We start from the raw sequence: 15,341 nt of genomic DNA, 5'->3' as shown, positions 1-15,341 counted from the left end.
ATATATATTAAAAAATGAGACATTAAAATCAAATTTCTCTGATATTATTGTAAGTAGGAAAGACATAGTGATTAAGGTGTTCTCTAAATTTTCTGGGTCTTCAAAGAAGTGGGCACTGAGAGAAATTTGAGAGAAAATGTCTTGTTCCATAGATCGGCTTCCTTTTCTTCCCCAGAAAAGAATGCAATTTAGAGTCCAAGAAAATACCTTGAAGAAGACCAGCATCTTTCTGTTGTGTGAGACTTTTCAAGTGACCAGTAGTAGGACACTCCCTTGTGCCTACGGAGAAAATGCCTAATGAGGTGATAAAGTCTGTCACCCTAAGAGTCAAAGCCTCATACACTTTTTTGTTTGTTTGTTTGTGTGGCTGCCTTTTGCAGAAGAACTTACCAACTCATAATGATATTTTACATTTAGGCTTTTCATATCTAGTTATTGATATTTTGTTTTAAAGATAATTAACCTCCTTTTTGTTGGTCATAATTTAAGAAAGCTTCTTGTATTTTTATTTTTTTAAATCCTGGGGACTGAACTCAAGGCCTTCACAATAAACCAAATCTGAATTCCTTTTTAATTTACTTTGAGACAGGGTCTCAGGAAGTTGCTAATTACCCAGGTTGAATTTAAACTATGCTACTCCTGCTGGAGCATCATGTGAACTAGGAAAAAAAAAAGTGGGGTCAAGAATTAGAGGATCTTAATTTTAACCCAGCTTGTACTGGGTATCTGGTTTTACTAGAAATGTTTGTTAGACTTGAGATCTTAGACAATTTCTTTAACCTTTCTAAACACAATTTCTTCATAGATTGTTTTAGGAGCTAAATAAAATAATATTTGCAAAACTATATAAATGGCTGAAAATTATGAGTATTTTTGCTACTCCTAGTACTACAATTTTTACAACATAACATCAGTTTACCAGAAAGCATATTTTCTCTCAAATAAATATCTGTTTCCATGATGGTGGACTCAGCCAATGGAAGCTGTTTTCTTTTAAGGCAAAGTTTGCAGATTCACCACTGGCATTCTTTGTAATGCTACTCAGCCTGAGATTGTGGATTCCAAGAAACAAGAAAGAAATAGAAGAAAGCAAAGAGAGTGGGCTTAGGTACTGCACCTTGTCCAGAAAAGAATCCTGGCTCTTTGTTGTTGCTGATGCTTATAATAAGGATTTTACACAGTGAAAATTTTGTTTTGCACATGCTGTATATCTTAGTCACTTTTCTTACTGCTGAGACACAATAGCTGATACCCACAACTTAAAGGAGAGGTTTATTTGGGCAGTTTAGTCCACAGTTGTCAGGCTCCAATGCAAGATGGCATGACTGAGGGTCACAGAAAAGGAAAAGCTGCTTACTTCATGGCAGCCAGAAAGCAGAGGGTGGGGCAGGAAAGAGGGAGAAGCAGCCAGGGATAAAGATATTCCCTTCTAGGTCCCTCCCCAATGATCTGCTTCTTCTGACCTGACCCATTTAACATTAATTGCTTTCCAATACTCCCATCTTTGAATATATGAAACTCTGAGGGGACATTCTCCATTTAAACTGTGGTATCATATTTGATCATACTAAAAGGAAGTCAGCAAAGGTAGAGGTAAAAAAACACTAGAGGAAAAGGAATGAAAAAAAGATCTCTCAATGTCTTGTTAGGAATCTTGTGTGATTGCATGAAGATGAAAATATTCAGTGCAGACTCTGGATTCAATTCCCTGTATTAAAAAAAAAAAAAAGAGGAGGAGGACAAAGAAGAAGAGGAGGAGTAGGAGAAAAAGGAAATTACTCAGACCAAATAAAATAAAACAGTTAAAAAATGATGGAGATTTTTCATAATTATTATAATATTGAACAGAAAGTTAATATAAATATTATTAATAATGGTCATCAGCATTTTTAGTCTTACTGTGTGTCGTGTTGTATTAAGCACTTTATATGCATCATTTCATTTAATATATACTATTGCTTTGTGAATGAAGGTTTTAAAAATTATATTTTTGGATGAAGAAGCTAAGAACTAAGTGATCACCACACAGAAGTAGTGGCAGAAACAAAATCTGGAACCAGATCTGCCCACCTCTTAAAAAATATTGCTCTTAGCTATTATGTAATCATATCAAAGGCTCTCCTCCTCATGTAGTGCGTGAGGGGCATTTCAATGGGCAAAAGAGAAACTCTACTAAGCATTTGGAAACTCAATTTCAAACTATGATTCTGGGGCTGTCTAGATTCCTAATTTTGGCAACTTACCAAATATTTCACATCCAATTTCCACCTATTTCTAGTTTTTTGTTGTGGGTTTATAATTCCCATATCATTAAAATTATCCTTTCAAAGAATGACTGCTATCAAGAAATCAACCAATAACAAATGTTGGCGGGCTTGTAGGGAGAAAGGAACCCTTCTGCATTGTTGGTGGGAGTGCAGACTGGTGCAACCACTGTGGAAATCAGTATGGAGATAGCTCAAAGAACTAGGACTAGAGGTCCCATTTGACCCAGCTATCCCTCTGCTGTGTATCTTTCCAAAAGAATTGAAAGAATCATACCACAGTGATATATGCACACCTATGTTTAGAGGGGCACAGTTTGTAATAGCTAAAACTTGGAAACAGCCCATTTGCCCATCAGTTGGAGACTGGATAAAGATGTGGTTTTTCTATAAAATGGAGTATTACTCAGAAATAAAGCATGAGAAACTAAAGTCATTTGTAGGAAAATAGATGCATATTGAGGGCATATTTTTAAGTGAAATAAATAAGACACACATGTAAATACTGAATAATTTCTCTGGTATGAAAAACTAAAAGTATAAATAAGATCCAAATTGTATAACTGACAATGTGAAATGGGAAGAAAAGGGCTAAGGGTGTGGGGGAAGTGAGAAGGGTAGGGGGAAAGGAAATAAGGGACAAGAAAAATTATGAGAAAAGGAAAAATGGAAACAAAGTCTTTGTAAATAGGGGAGGGGGAAGGGGGTGAATGGAGGAAAGGGGTATGGGGAAAAATGAGTACCAAGATCTGTCACGTAAAGGTACAAGATCCCAATGATAAACGTAACTGTACTGTACACTTTAAAAGTACCAATAAACTCAATGAGGAAAAAAGTTATCCTTTCAACATGCACATTTCAGTTTTTAGTATTTCTGAAAATTGTACAGCCATCACCACTAAGATTTCTGAGTGCCTCTGGAGCTCTTATACATGTGGGGTTTCTGGGAGGGCTGAGGCATAATATAGCTATGTAAGACTGCTTTAAAGACCTTCCAATTTCATCAAGAAGGCATGGTTTATAAACTTATCTTCTCACTATTATGATAAAAGATGATGCCATGCAAGAATTCACATAAACACATGATAAGAGCTAAGAGAGGAGGCAAGGAATTAGTAGCCAGGGTTATTGACTATGAGGGAGTCCTCACGCAAGAGGCAAGTCTAAGGCAGGCCTTGAAGATGAGGGAAAATTGTAGAAGAGTTATGAGCAGGGAAGACCATGCAAGGAACTGTCAGGATAAATGGCCCAAGTGTTAAACTCTTGTCAAGCACAGCTATTTTCCCTGCTGAGAGACTGCTGGGACATCAACTGGAAATAGAAAAGAGATTAGATGGAGCCCAGTGATTTCAACGAGTGATCACCTGGTCTATTTGAAAGTAATTTATATAATAATGACCAGCAGCAAGTTTCAGAAACTCAGGTATGATCCTCATTGGCTTCAGTAAGATGTGTGCTTTACAGAGTGAAGACAACATTTAGTCCTCGGTTGGAAATTCCTGCTTTAAAAAGCCATTTTGTTCCATTTTGAAATAAAGTGAGAGTGAAAGCTATGCCCCATGATGCTTCATGGCTAATAAAACTGCAAAGGCATTTCTGCCTGGGCGTAAAAGATTATTTTAAGCATCGTCTCCTGGGCTCCTCGGTTACTAAGGGAATCCTGTCTCAGCTCAGCAGTGCAGATGGGCAAGTTGCCATGACAATCCTCCTAGGCCTGGTTGGACTCTGAATACCACAGATGGAGGAACCACTGTCACCACATGACCCCTGAGCAGCCTGACAGTCTTGCCCTGCTCTTTTCAGTTTGCCCACTCCCCCTCCCCAACTCAGCTGCCCGGACCTTGCCATTGTCATGCAGGGGCACAATTAGAGGGGATTTTAAGGTCAACGGGTCACCCTGTTTGATAGTAATTTCCTTCCTTCCCCAGACTATGTTGTGCATGCAGAGTCACAGTCAAGTCCTCATATCCTTCGGTCACACACAATCCTTCAAGCCTAGGCTTTGTCTCTATAAATGAAGATACTAAGTATTTATTCTGACACTGTTCTGGAGAGCAAAATAAAATATGGACTAAATCTTACTTTCTCTCCTGTAAACCAGCCAGACATGTGCCGAGACTTTGTCATGGGATAAATTTCTCCTAATAGTAATTGTGAATCCCAGCAACTTCTGGATATACACATGTTCATGATTCTAAACATGGCAGCAACAATGTCTTCCATCCCATATGGTTTCTTTAGCATATGCCTTTGCTATGTTCACACAGGGGTTCCTTCCCCTTGAATCCGGACCAGTTTATGACCACAGTACAGTGATACCTTGTGACTTCCAAATCATTGAAGGTAATGCAGTCTACACACGTTTTCTTGGGATGCTTGCTCTTGAAAGCCAACCACCACAATGCGAGGGAGCCACATGCACAGACCACATACAGGTGTTCCAGCTGACAGCCCAGCTGAAGTCTCAGTTGAAGGTCAGCATCAACCACCAGACATAGAGTAAATAAGCCTATAGATGTTTGGGTCCCCCAGCCTACATCACCATCCATCTTTGAGATATCATGCAGAATCAAGCTGTGCTTAATCCCATAGAAAATCCATACAAATTTTTGGCATAGTGGTTTTATGCCAAAAAGTTTGGGATGATGTATTATTAGCAATATTTGCTTGAACTGTGTTTATTTTGTGGTGGCCTTTCTCTATTCCTGGGCAATCTTCTTCCAATTCATTCCCCCAATGAATAATTCCAATGTTACCTCCTCTATGAGTATTCTATCTAGGTACTTTGTACATACCCTGTACTTTGGCACTTGCTATGTTGTCTTTTTACCTCTTTTAAATTCCCTGCTACACTGTGAATTCAAGTACTGAGACGGATTGCTTGATTGAATGGCTGGTTGGTTGGTTGGTTATTGTTGTTGTTTGTCTTGATAATATAAGCAAAACAACAGAGTGACTAGAGATTTGAGAGCCATCTAGACCTAGTTTTGAATTCTGGCTGGGCTACTTTATTAGGTAATGGAAAAGTTACTCTTTGAGTTATGTGCAATCACATATGTGAAATTGTGAAAATATCTATCATTTTTGTTAGGAAAAACTGATAATGTCTTTTTGTAGCCAAGTTACTGACATAAAATGCCCAACAAATAACATATTATCATTGTTATTTTACTATTCTCTACATTTATTACAGTGTGATTCAAATTCACTTGACTATTCAACCAATATTTAAGTACCTACTACTAAAAACTGTATATTAAGTAATTGATATTCATAAATATTTTTGTATATGAAGTACAAAATGATGTAATTGAGAATGCATTTGGATACATTATTGTTACCAATAATTTTTTCTTAGAACTCAAAAACAAACAGGAATAGAATATTCTCATCTTGATGTTACACCCCTTGGTATTATATGTGATATGACATCAAGAGAAGTAACATCAAGATGTCACAATAACCAACATCTATTCATTCTATGAGTTACCAGCATTTTAAAGTTGGATTTGATGGTCTATAGTAGTTTTTTATTGCTTCCAAAGAAAATGACCAAAAATAAAGTGGTTCAAACAACACAAACTTACTGTCATAGTACTGTAGAGGTCAGAAGGTTGGCCTGAATCTCACTGAGCTACTACTGTGAAAGGTAAGGTTTCACTCCTTTCTGGAGGATGTGAAGAAGAATCTATTTTCCTTGCTTTTATTCACCACTGCATTTCTTGACTTGTAGGCTTTGTCTCTGCCTTGGCCTTTTTCCATTTTCTTATGTCCCTCCCACCACAGACAGAGAATTTTTAGTTTTTAGCGATTCATGTGATTTTTAAAGGTTATTCACATTTATCACATCTGCAAAGCCTCTTTGTTATATAAGAAAGCATATTTACAGTTTCCAGGAAGTAGAATTTAAAGATCTAGAATAATGAGCCTACACATCTTCTACAAGTTCTTTCACTTAAAATACAGGAAGGGGCTTCAGATAGACAAATCCTACCATTTCACAGAGGAAGAGGCAGAAGGGTGTGCTGATTCATTCAGGATCACAATGCTAATTTGCAGTTGTAATTGAATCTCTGGTTTCCTAACTCCGAGTTTACAACTCTTTTTAGAATGCTGCTACTAATTTATACAGCATCTTGAGTGTGTTAGAAATATAGGTCCTAATTCAGACCTAAAGAATCATGGCTTTATACTTTTACATAATTCCTAGGTAAGACTTATGCACATTTAGGTTTGAGACGTACTGGCCTAGGACATAACAGCCTCTATACAGGAATTGAATGGGTGATAGTCTCAAGCAGTTTAGCCTTGTCATTTTCTCTTGAGACCAAATGATTCTAATCTGGGTTGCTCAGATCTCTACAGATACACACTTTGCTGTCCTAAATGCTTGCTGGTGTAGGGCAACCTCTACATGCTGAGCTGGATGCTCCACTCTTGTGCCAAGAAGCTACCTTTTCTAAAAGGGGGTGGGGGCAGAGCCGTTAATAACCTTGTGGATGCTGAAAGTCTGGGTTCAACTCCTGATTCCACCACTTACCTAACAAATTTAAGATGCATGACTTTGGATTAACTGCTCATCTTCTTTATGCTTCAATTTTTACATCTTTAAAATGAGAATGAGAGCAATAGCACCCACTTTGTAGGCAGCAAGACCACTTTAAATGTTATTTATCATTCATTTGGAACCCCTTAGGCCTCCTCCAAGTGAGATCAAAAATCTCAAATGAACTCAATATCTCAGAATTTCTCCAGATTCTGATAAGCTGAGAGAGGACATCCAAACTTTGGTTCCCGATAGCCAGAATATCACTAGTCTAGAGCCACTGTGAAACAGTCAAAACTGTGCTGGCATCAGGAAAATGATCAGACCAAGAAGGGGTGCTAGATGGAAAGCATTTGGTCCCTGGCATGTAATGCTTCATTTTCTGTTGCTAAAATCTTTCTTTAGTAATTAAAGAATCTTAAAGTGTACATTGGTATAATTACATGGTTTCAGAACCATGTTGGATAGAATAGCACCAGAATGATGAGAAACTTTAAGCCCACAAGGCCACACTGCTTTTCCTTCTTGCCGCCCTCCCCTCCTGCATTCCCTCCTGTCTTCCTTCCTTCCTCTTTTCCTTTCTCCTTTTCTTTCTTCCTAGAAGCCAAATGTATTTCCATTTTGGTTATATCTTAGAAACCTAAAGTTTGTAGCCTGACCTAGGAACTTACAAGTAATAATTGTACTTTTAAAATCATTATATTAAAATTTCAAATTGTGATTGATCTTGCTGAAGGACATTAAAAGACATTCATTTTTTTTTTTTACTGAATGAGCACTTATGGATTTTATATTCTTTCTATTCTATTCATCAGTGAAATCTCAAAGTATGAAGTTCCTTAAATTATACTTTGCCTATTCCACCATCAGATGTGGACTCACCTTCAGAACGTCTTCACCAATTTTCAAATATGCTGAATTCCCACAACTCTGGAAAAATGGGAAAAGGCCAAAGATAATTTAATAAAAAATCTAAACTCATTTTAAACATATTTAGTTTCAGGTATAAAGTATACTATGAAATAAGAGACAGGATAAATGTAATATTACCCAATAGTGAACATGTTACTATTATGTAATAAGCTAACCACATAGGGCACATCACAACCATCGTAAGAATTAACAGTAGAGATAAATGGTAGGAATATATTAAAATTATTTTCAGTACTGGAAGGGCTGGGGATTTAGCTCAGTACCAGAAAAGGAAAAAAAAAGAGAGAAAATTATTTTCAATAAACCCTTGGTTTGAAACCTACTCCTTCTATGATGACTCTCTTTGTTGGATATGAGTTTAGTAATTCCAAGATGAGAGTATTCTTATACTTTGTTTAATGTATAGGAGGCTTATTATATTGGCTTCTGGTCTGAATTAGTAAGAATTCTGGAATCATAGAACTAAAAAGGAGATTATATTTGTTCCAATAAGAAACTGATGTCCTAGAGAAGCCAAGTGGTTCCAGGGTCAATGACAGTTTCTGAACATCAGGAATGGTGGGAAACTCAAGATCATACCTGAGTGTCCCAGGGAAGCCTAAACTGCGAACCTCAGGACCTGGGCCTCTTGACTTTCAGTTAGCAGTATACTGCAGTGACTAAATCAAATATAACAATACTTCCTAGCCCCAGGTGGCAACCAGGAGGCCTGTGCTTCATGTCAACAGACAAATCATATTTTGTTTTGATTCAGTTCAGCAGTGCTGCCTGCTGTAGATTTCACTGACAGTCTCCAATTGGGATCAGGAAGTTTTGGCACCAGAGGCAAAAGTTACACTGAATGCCTGTCTCATCAGTCCTCTTGAACCATATTATGTGATGTATTTGCTTGCCACTTTTCCTCTCTACTCTTAGACCAGTTCCAAATCAAAGGTAATAACATATTTATTGTAAAGAAAAAAATAAACAAAATTTCTAAAATCACAAGCACCATTGCTACACTGCCTAAAATGTAATCTTGGCTCTACCACTTACTAATTGATGACATTATTTAAGTTATGTGATGTCTCTGTGCCTACTTTATCTACTATAAAATGGAAGTTTTATAAAAATTAAGTGATAAAATATTCTGAGGTGAAAACAAATCCAGTTACCAATTAGAGGGCAGTATTTAATACCAGACTATCAACAAATAATTTTAATAGGCAATAGTGTAGACCAATTCAATGCTACAAATGACTAACAATTCTTTCTTCAGAGTAATCATTGCTTTCTTTTGTACATCATCCACAAGTTCACTTCGGTCTTTCGTTCTCCAGAAAAGATTAAGATACCTAATTGCTGAACTGTCTTTGTTTCTTGATAGCATCCATTCCAAACCAAATCTTTGTTTCTCTGATTGTACTTTAAAAATCATCTCCCAATTCCAAGTTTTATAACAAGTTTGTCCCAACTCACTAGTGTAGAGACATTCCCAAGTATATGCTCTTTCTTACTGCATCAAAATAAACTTTGTCTGATTTGGGGTGTTACAGTAGTCTTTGGCTGATGGGCTATCACAATGTTCAGCATTTAGAGCCACAAGAAATGGTAGCTATTGGCAGTAGTAGAGACGTTTTTCTATTCTCAGGTTCTTGTATGTAGCACACTTTAAGATACATTTGTTCAGGGATGGGGATTTAGCTCAATTGTTCTACCACCTACTTTGCAAGCACAAGGTCCCAAGTTCAATCCCTGGTAGCCAAAAGGAAACAAATACATTTGTTCAATTAAAGGAGTTTCTTAAGTAACTGTGAGGTCAGACAGCACAGGTAGGATGAAGAGACATATTTTCTACAAGTCCCAAAGTGTTACTGAGAAATGCCCAAGTAACTGCAACAACAATGAATAGAACTGAAAGCCAAGCAAAGAGCAAACATTTTGAGCCTACTGAAGTACAAACGGTGCCCAGAAATTGACCCTTGCCTGGATCTTGTAAGCCAGGTTATCCATATCTATGATAAAAGAAGGATGGAAAAGCTAAACTTTTATTTCTGAGTTCTTACAGTAATCTGACCTATAAGGAAATGAAATTTTGGGCTGGGGATTTAGCTCAGTGGTGCCACTGCCTGCCTAGCAAGGACCCAAGTTCAAGCCCTGGTACAAAAAAAATAAATAAATAAATAAAAGCAAATGGAATTTTGAAGCAGTCAAAGAATGTCCAAGGCATACAAATGGTAATTAGGCCAGATGTGGGACACAAGACACACAGGTTTGTCTACACAAAAGATATCTTAGCTCTTGTTACATCAAAAAACTTTATGGTAACAATAACAATCATTTATTTTCTCTAGCAATTGTGCCTGGTCAAGAATCCATGAGCCTCTTGGTTTAGGCTCAAGGTCTTTTAAGAGTTGCAGTTATCTGAAGGGTCTCTTGGCACTGCAATCCAGTTCTTGTGGTTCACTCATGGCTGGCAATTTGCTTTCTCTTTACATTGCCTCACTTTTGATCTTTATGAGTGTCAGCAGGACAAGACCTCCAGATTTCTCCACGGGGAGAAATCCAGGAGACTTAGCTACAAGTAGCAACATTTTATGATTCGGCCCTGGAAGATATATGTCATTACTTCGACATATTCTATGGTTAAAATTTGCCAGCCCTGTTTCAATGTCAGCTCTGCTCATCTGCCAGATGTGCTACTTTTGATCAGCGCCTAAATTCTCAGTCTATGTTCCCTCCTGTTATGGTTTGGGTCTGGATGCCCCTCCAAAGCCTCATTCGGTCAGACGTAGCTGAATATAGAATGCTGGAATTAAGGGGTGTGATTACTAAACCACTACACTTGAGAGAGTGGTTTAGCACCACCCTAATTCCGGTAGTCTAGATGGGATAAAAGAGGCAGAAAAATGCGGTGAAGCTCTCCTTTGCTGCTTTGCTACCTTGTGCACGCCACATTGTTTAGCCTCTGTGATGCCAGTTTTTTATCCCTGCCTTAGAGCCAACCAATTATGGACTGAAACCTCTATGTATTATAAACTAAATAAACCTCTTCCCCTCTAACTTTGGGTGTGAGGTATTTTGTCTCAGCGATGAGAGAAAAGAAGCTTACACACCTCCTTTGTAATACGAAAGTAACAACTTCTTTTCTGAATTGTTTTGAGTATTAACCAATATGATTATAACAACGCTGTTTAGCAAAATGAGGTGCTCCACAGAGAGCGCTATCAGAAATTAGTCCTCTTTCCTTAGCTTGCCCGGGAAGCTTTACCTTGTTCGTCTCATTCTTCTAAACTCTGAACATTCTTCTTTCTCTCACCTCTGAAAAGATGAGTAATTCCTGCCAAATTAAGGCCCCAAACACACTCAAAGTAGCACTATTCTGCAGGCGGAACTCGATTTCCACGGGTTGATCTTAGTAGCCGGAACTTATTGGGAAATGGACAGGAAGTGGATCGGGAGGCTCTATTTCCGGAGCGGATGAAATTGGCGGACGTGGGATGGCTTCTCAAAGGTTGAAGTAAACGCGTGGTGCTTGAGAGGGGACACTGAAAGCACTGAGGCGGGCACCCAAAGGTGTCGCGACCACAACCCTGCCGGCGACTCCATGCCGGGTTGGAGGCTTCTGGCTCAGGCGGGCGCCCAGTTACTGGGCTGCGGCGCCGGCTGCGGTGCTGTCCCGGGCTTGGGGAGTAGGTGGGTATGAGTAGGACAAGGAAGTAGGGCTGTGCACCCTGCACCACTGCGGCTTTGAGGAGTGTCCTGCCATGGCTGGAGGAGGAAGGGACTCTCTGCAGTCGTGGAGCACAGAAAGATAAGAATTGTCAGGAAAGCAGTTTTGACAGGATTGGAGGGGTATTTTTTTTTTTTAATGCTTAGAGGCCAGCATTTAGCTAAGGACATTAACAAGAATGTTATTTCCAATGAGTGAACATGTGGTACATGGTCCGTTAAGCGTATTAAGCGCTTTGTATTATGTAGCGTCATGTGATCACAGTGTTGTATGGCTAGTGGTTAAAGCTAATTCTTGTTCAAAGTCACTCAGCTGCTTAGTGGAAAATTGGGACCAACCTAGATCTACCCGACTACAGAAGATAGGCGGAGGGAAGGCTGCAGAAACAATTTCTGTCCTGACACCCCCACCACCACCCAGTACAAATATTACACATCTTCCCCACCTTCACTCACTAGGTTCTTTCTTGGTGTGTTCAGCTGATCAGAGGTCATGTCTTTTGTGGATCTTCTAACTTTGCACATGCAGTTTCTTTACTTGAACCTAAGATGCCACATTTGGCTACCTCCACTGGATATAAAACTCTTTTAAGACACACATTCAGGTAGGTTAGTGGCCTGTCATGTATCTAGGTAGGGCTATTGTACTTTGTTAGAATCTGTTTATCCCAGGAGAGAAAATACTTCTTCCAGGGTAACTATTCATAGTTAAAATGTGAATCTCATTTTTATGAGTAGTATTAGGGAAAGAACTTAAGCATAAACCAAACCCTGTCCTAAGGCCTCGACTACAGGGGCAATGTGTGTGACTGCCATTCCTTATATTAAATGGGGAAATTGTGACTTGGTTTTTCATTTTTACAGAACAAACATCTGGCTTTTTGTTAGAAGTCTCCATGGTAAGAGTCCAACTTGGTGGGATGAGCATCTTTCTGAAGAAAATGCCTCATTTGTTAAGCAGTTGGTCTCTGATGAAGATAAAGCCCAGTTAGCAAGTAAACTGTGTCCTCTGAAAGATGAACCATGGCCTATACATCCTTGGGAACCAGGTAATTGTTTTTTGTTTTATTTATGTATTTATTTTGATGAAAGCTTCTCTCTTACTTTGTGACAGTCAAAATCATAGTGATTTTCGTAAAATTTTCATCTCTTGAATTAATTTTAATGTCTTCAGTGTGTCTGTCTCATTGTAATTTGGCTTGTAAGTGTATTTCCAGACTCCTAATTCACTGTTGGTGAAAGACCTCCTTGAAGCTGTTTTGTAGGAGAAAGGAAAATCATTTTGCATACCTTCCCTTCTTTCCTTGAGAAAAAAGGGATGCAAAATAAATTAGGAAAGAAAGGCTGGAAGAGTATGATGTTAATTGTAATGTGTTGGGCAGAACTTTTTATTTGGGATGCTGTAGCACTCAAGGTTTGCTAAGCATAACCCCAGAATCAACTCTGTCTGGTGTGATACTAAACCTGGATGTGACCAGACCAGTAAGAATAAGGCCTTTCCTTCTCAGTGTGTGGTTTCTGCTTGGACTATATTGTGACAGTTAATTGTATAGTGGCTAAAATTTCTTAGTGAAGCAAACCTTGCCAATTTATTGAACACATCTTACTTTTTTTTTTTTTTGGTTTTTCAGACAGGGTCTCGCTATGTAGTTCAGGCTGGCCTTCAACTCTTTGTAACCTAGGCTGGCCTCGAACTCATGGCAGTCCTCCTGCCTCAGCCTCCTGAGTGTGAGATTACAGGTATATGCCACCATGCCTGAGTTTTGCAACACATCAGAGTGTCATGATGGAGACTGACATATTTTAGCAATATGACTATTTGTGACATCTCCATCATCCAGCTAGAATTGGAATGATGTTTTCTAATTAGTAATGTTGGACATGAGCTGATACAAGGAAACTATGATGATGGATTTATATGCCCTGTAGTAATACCTTTATTTAAAAACTGGAATATAAAAACCCATCTATTTTCTTTATTTTGTGTAGTTCTCTTACATTTTACAGATAATTCTTGAGCACCAGTATATTATGCCAGGCATTCTTGAAGGCACTTAAATATGTGAGGAGGAGCCTTGTTTCACCCTGAATATTTTAGCAATTCTCTTATGTACTTGGTCCTTGTATTGAAGCTTAACTTTAGGAAAGAGTGTTTCATCATGTTGGTAAATATTGAAAAAGCTTAGCCTGACATGATTTTAATTGGCAGGTTCTTCCCGAGTTGGCCTTATTGCCCTGAAGCTGGGCATGATGCCTTTATGGACCAAGGATGGTAAAAAGCATGTGGTCACATTACTTCAGGTAAGAAAAAAACAGAACATGGGGATATGTATGCATACCCAGATCTTTTTGTGCAGACTTTACTGGGTGATACTCATATCATGAAACACGTATCTGTATGGGGAAAAGAGGCTAATGTCAAATACAGACGATATTAAAAAAACTTTGTTTCTGATGGTTTCAGTAATGTTCTGAGTTTTGTCTGAGTTATAACTTTCTGATATTGATATTAGAATAACTGGGACAATGCATTAAAAAAAACAGTATAACCTTCTCACCAATCTATGAGTTTTATTAATGGGAAAAAAATCGCAGTCTCATCTTACTTCCATTTATAAAGTTCTTTCAACTCCAAAATATAATTTTTGATCTTTTTGCTGACTATAAGAATATCCCCCTGTCTGGAGAAGCTGTATCTTGTTCTCTGACATGAGGTATACACAAACAGTTAAGAATGTGTGCTGTGGGGCTGGAATATCCCACTTTAAATCCGGATTCTTACACTTACTAGTTATATTCCTTGGGGCATTGTGCCTTATCCATAAAAGCTGTACTTCTGTTCTCTAAAGGAAATAAGTATGACCTACTTCAGAAGTTATTGTGAGGACTGCACAAGATAATAAATGTCACACACTTGACACACAATGTTAAAGTCCAGAAAATGTTAGCTATTGTTGTCTTTATTACTATAGAAAGAGCTTTGGTACAGTTAGGAGATCATCACTCCCTCAGACCCTTTGAACAACTCAGTTATTCTTTGGGCCCTACTCTTAAAAAGGTGATCAGACAGATGGTTGTGATTAAAATAAGAGCTCATGCACATGTTTAGAGTGCTGGCAAAGCACAGAGAGCCTACGTGTTCTTCATAAACATTCACGGGCTTTGAGTGATAAGGCAGAAGATAATAGTTTCAAGCACTGTGAGGAATGTTGGGAGCTTTCAGGAAAGGCCTGTAGGATTGTAGCTTGGTATAGGTATTTCAGCAATTGGTTTAACATTCAGTAAAGTTATATAGATGAACCTTACAGTCCTTCTCCTGAGTATTATTATAAAATTGAACGTGTGTGTATTGGGATTCCTTTACAATATTGTTTAGAGCATCATCACTCTTAATATTCCAGAACTGGAATGATGCCATATGTCCATCAGCAGTAGAATGGGTAAATAAATTGTGATGTAGTCGTGTGAAGAAATGCTATATACCAATGAAAATGGACTGAATAGAGCAATACAGAACAATATAGATGGCCTTATAAATACAAAGCTGAGTGAAAGAAGGCATAGAAGAGTACATAAAGTCTAAAGCAGGCAACACTATATTAAGCAAAACTTTCAAAGGCAGTAATTCTAGAGAAAAGTTAAGTGCTTGCCATAAATGTTAAGAGTTATTTCCAGGACAGTATTTCTTAAATTTCACCAAGCTTTAGAATCACTTATAAAGTGCAGAGATTCTGATCTAGTAGGTCTGGATTGGTGCTTCAAAGGCTGCATGGTTACCAGGTTCTCAGGTGATGCTGGACCACTGCTGGAGAACTGCCACTCTGGAAATAAAAGGCAAGGAGATGATTGGGAATGGAAACATGAGCTTTGGGGGTCCTACATTTTGA

General features: G+C 38.3%; 1 protein-coding gene and 1 long non-coding RNA gene across 3 annotated transcripts in view; one reads left to right on the top strand and one right to left on the bottom strand.

Annotated features, from left to right (window-relative positions):
• LOC104863145 overlaps positions 1 to 11,105 on the bottom strand; it is a 74,495-nt gene extending 63,390 nt beyond the window's left edge. For both annotated transcript variants that reach the window (XR_780491.2, XR_780490.2), the window contains exons 1-2: positions 10,994 to 11,105; positions 7,693 to 7,740 (exon numbers count right to left, since the gene is read on the bottom strand). This is a non-coding gene — a long non-coding RNA (uncharacterized LOC104863145). The remainder of the gene's footprint in view (positions 1 to 7,692; positions 7,741 to 10,993) is intronic.
• A 72-nt stretch (positions 11,106 to 11,177) lies between these two features.
• The window catches only part of Mrpl3 (mitochondrial ribosomal protein L3), a 41,698-nt gene continuing 37,534 nt past the window's right edge, over positions 11,178 to 15,341 (top strand). The window contains exons 1-3 of the mRNA XM_010625452.3: positions 11,178 to 11,418; positions 12,319 to 12,503; positions 13,664 to 13,755. Coding sequence (XP_010623754.1) covers positions 11,330 to 11,418; positions 12,319 to 12,503; positions 13,664 to 13,755 — 366 coding nt within the window. The 5' untranslated portion in view covers positions 11,178 to 11,329. The remainder of the gene's footprint in view (positions 11,419 to 12,318; positions 12,504 to 13,663; positions 13,756 to 15,341) is intronic.

This window comes from Fukomys damarensis, unplaced genomic scaffold, assembly GCF_012274545.1.
Source record: "Fukomys damarensis isolate Sample0158 unplaced genomic scaffold, DMR_v1.0_HiC HiC_scaffold_37, whole genome shotgun sequence".
NCBI classification, from domain to species: domain Eukaryota; kingdom Metazoa; phylum Chordata; class Mammalia; order Rodentia; family Bathyergidae; genus Fukomys; species Fukomys damarensis.
This window is presented reverse-complemented; position numbering and strand designations above follow the sequence as displayed.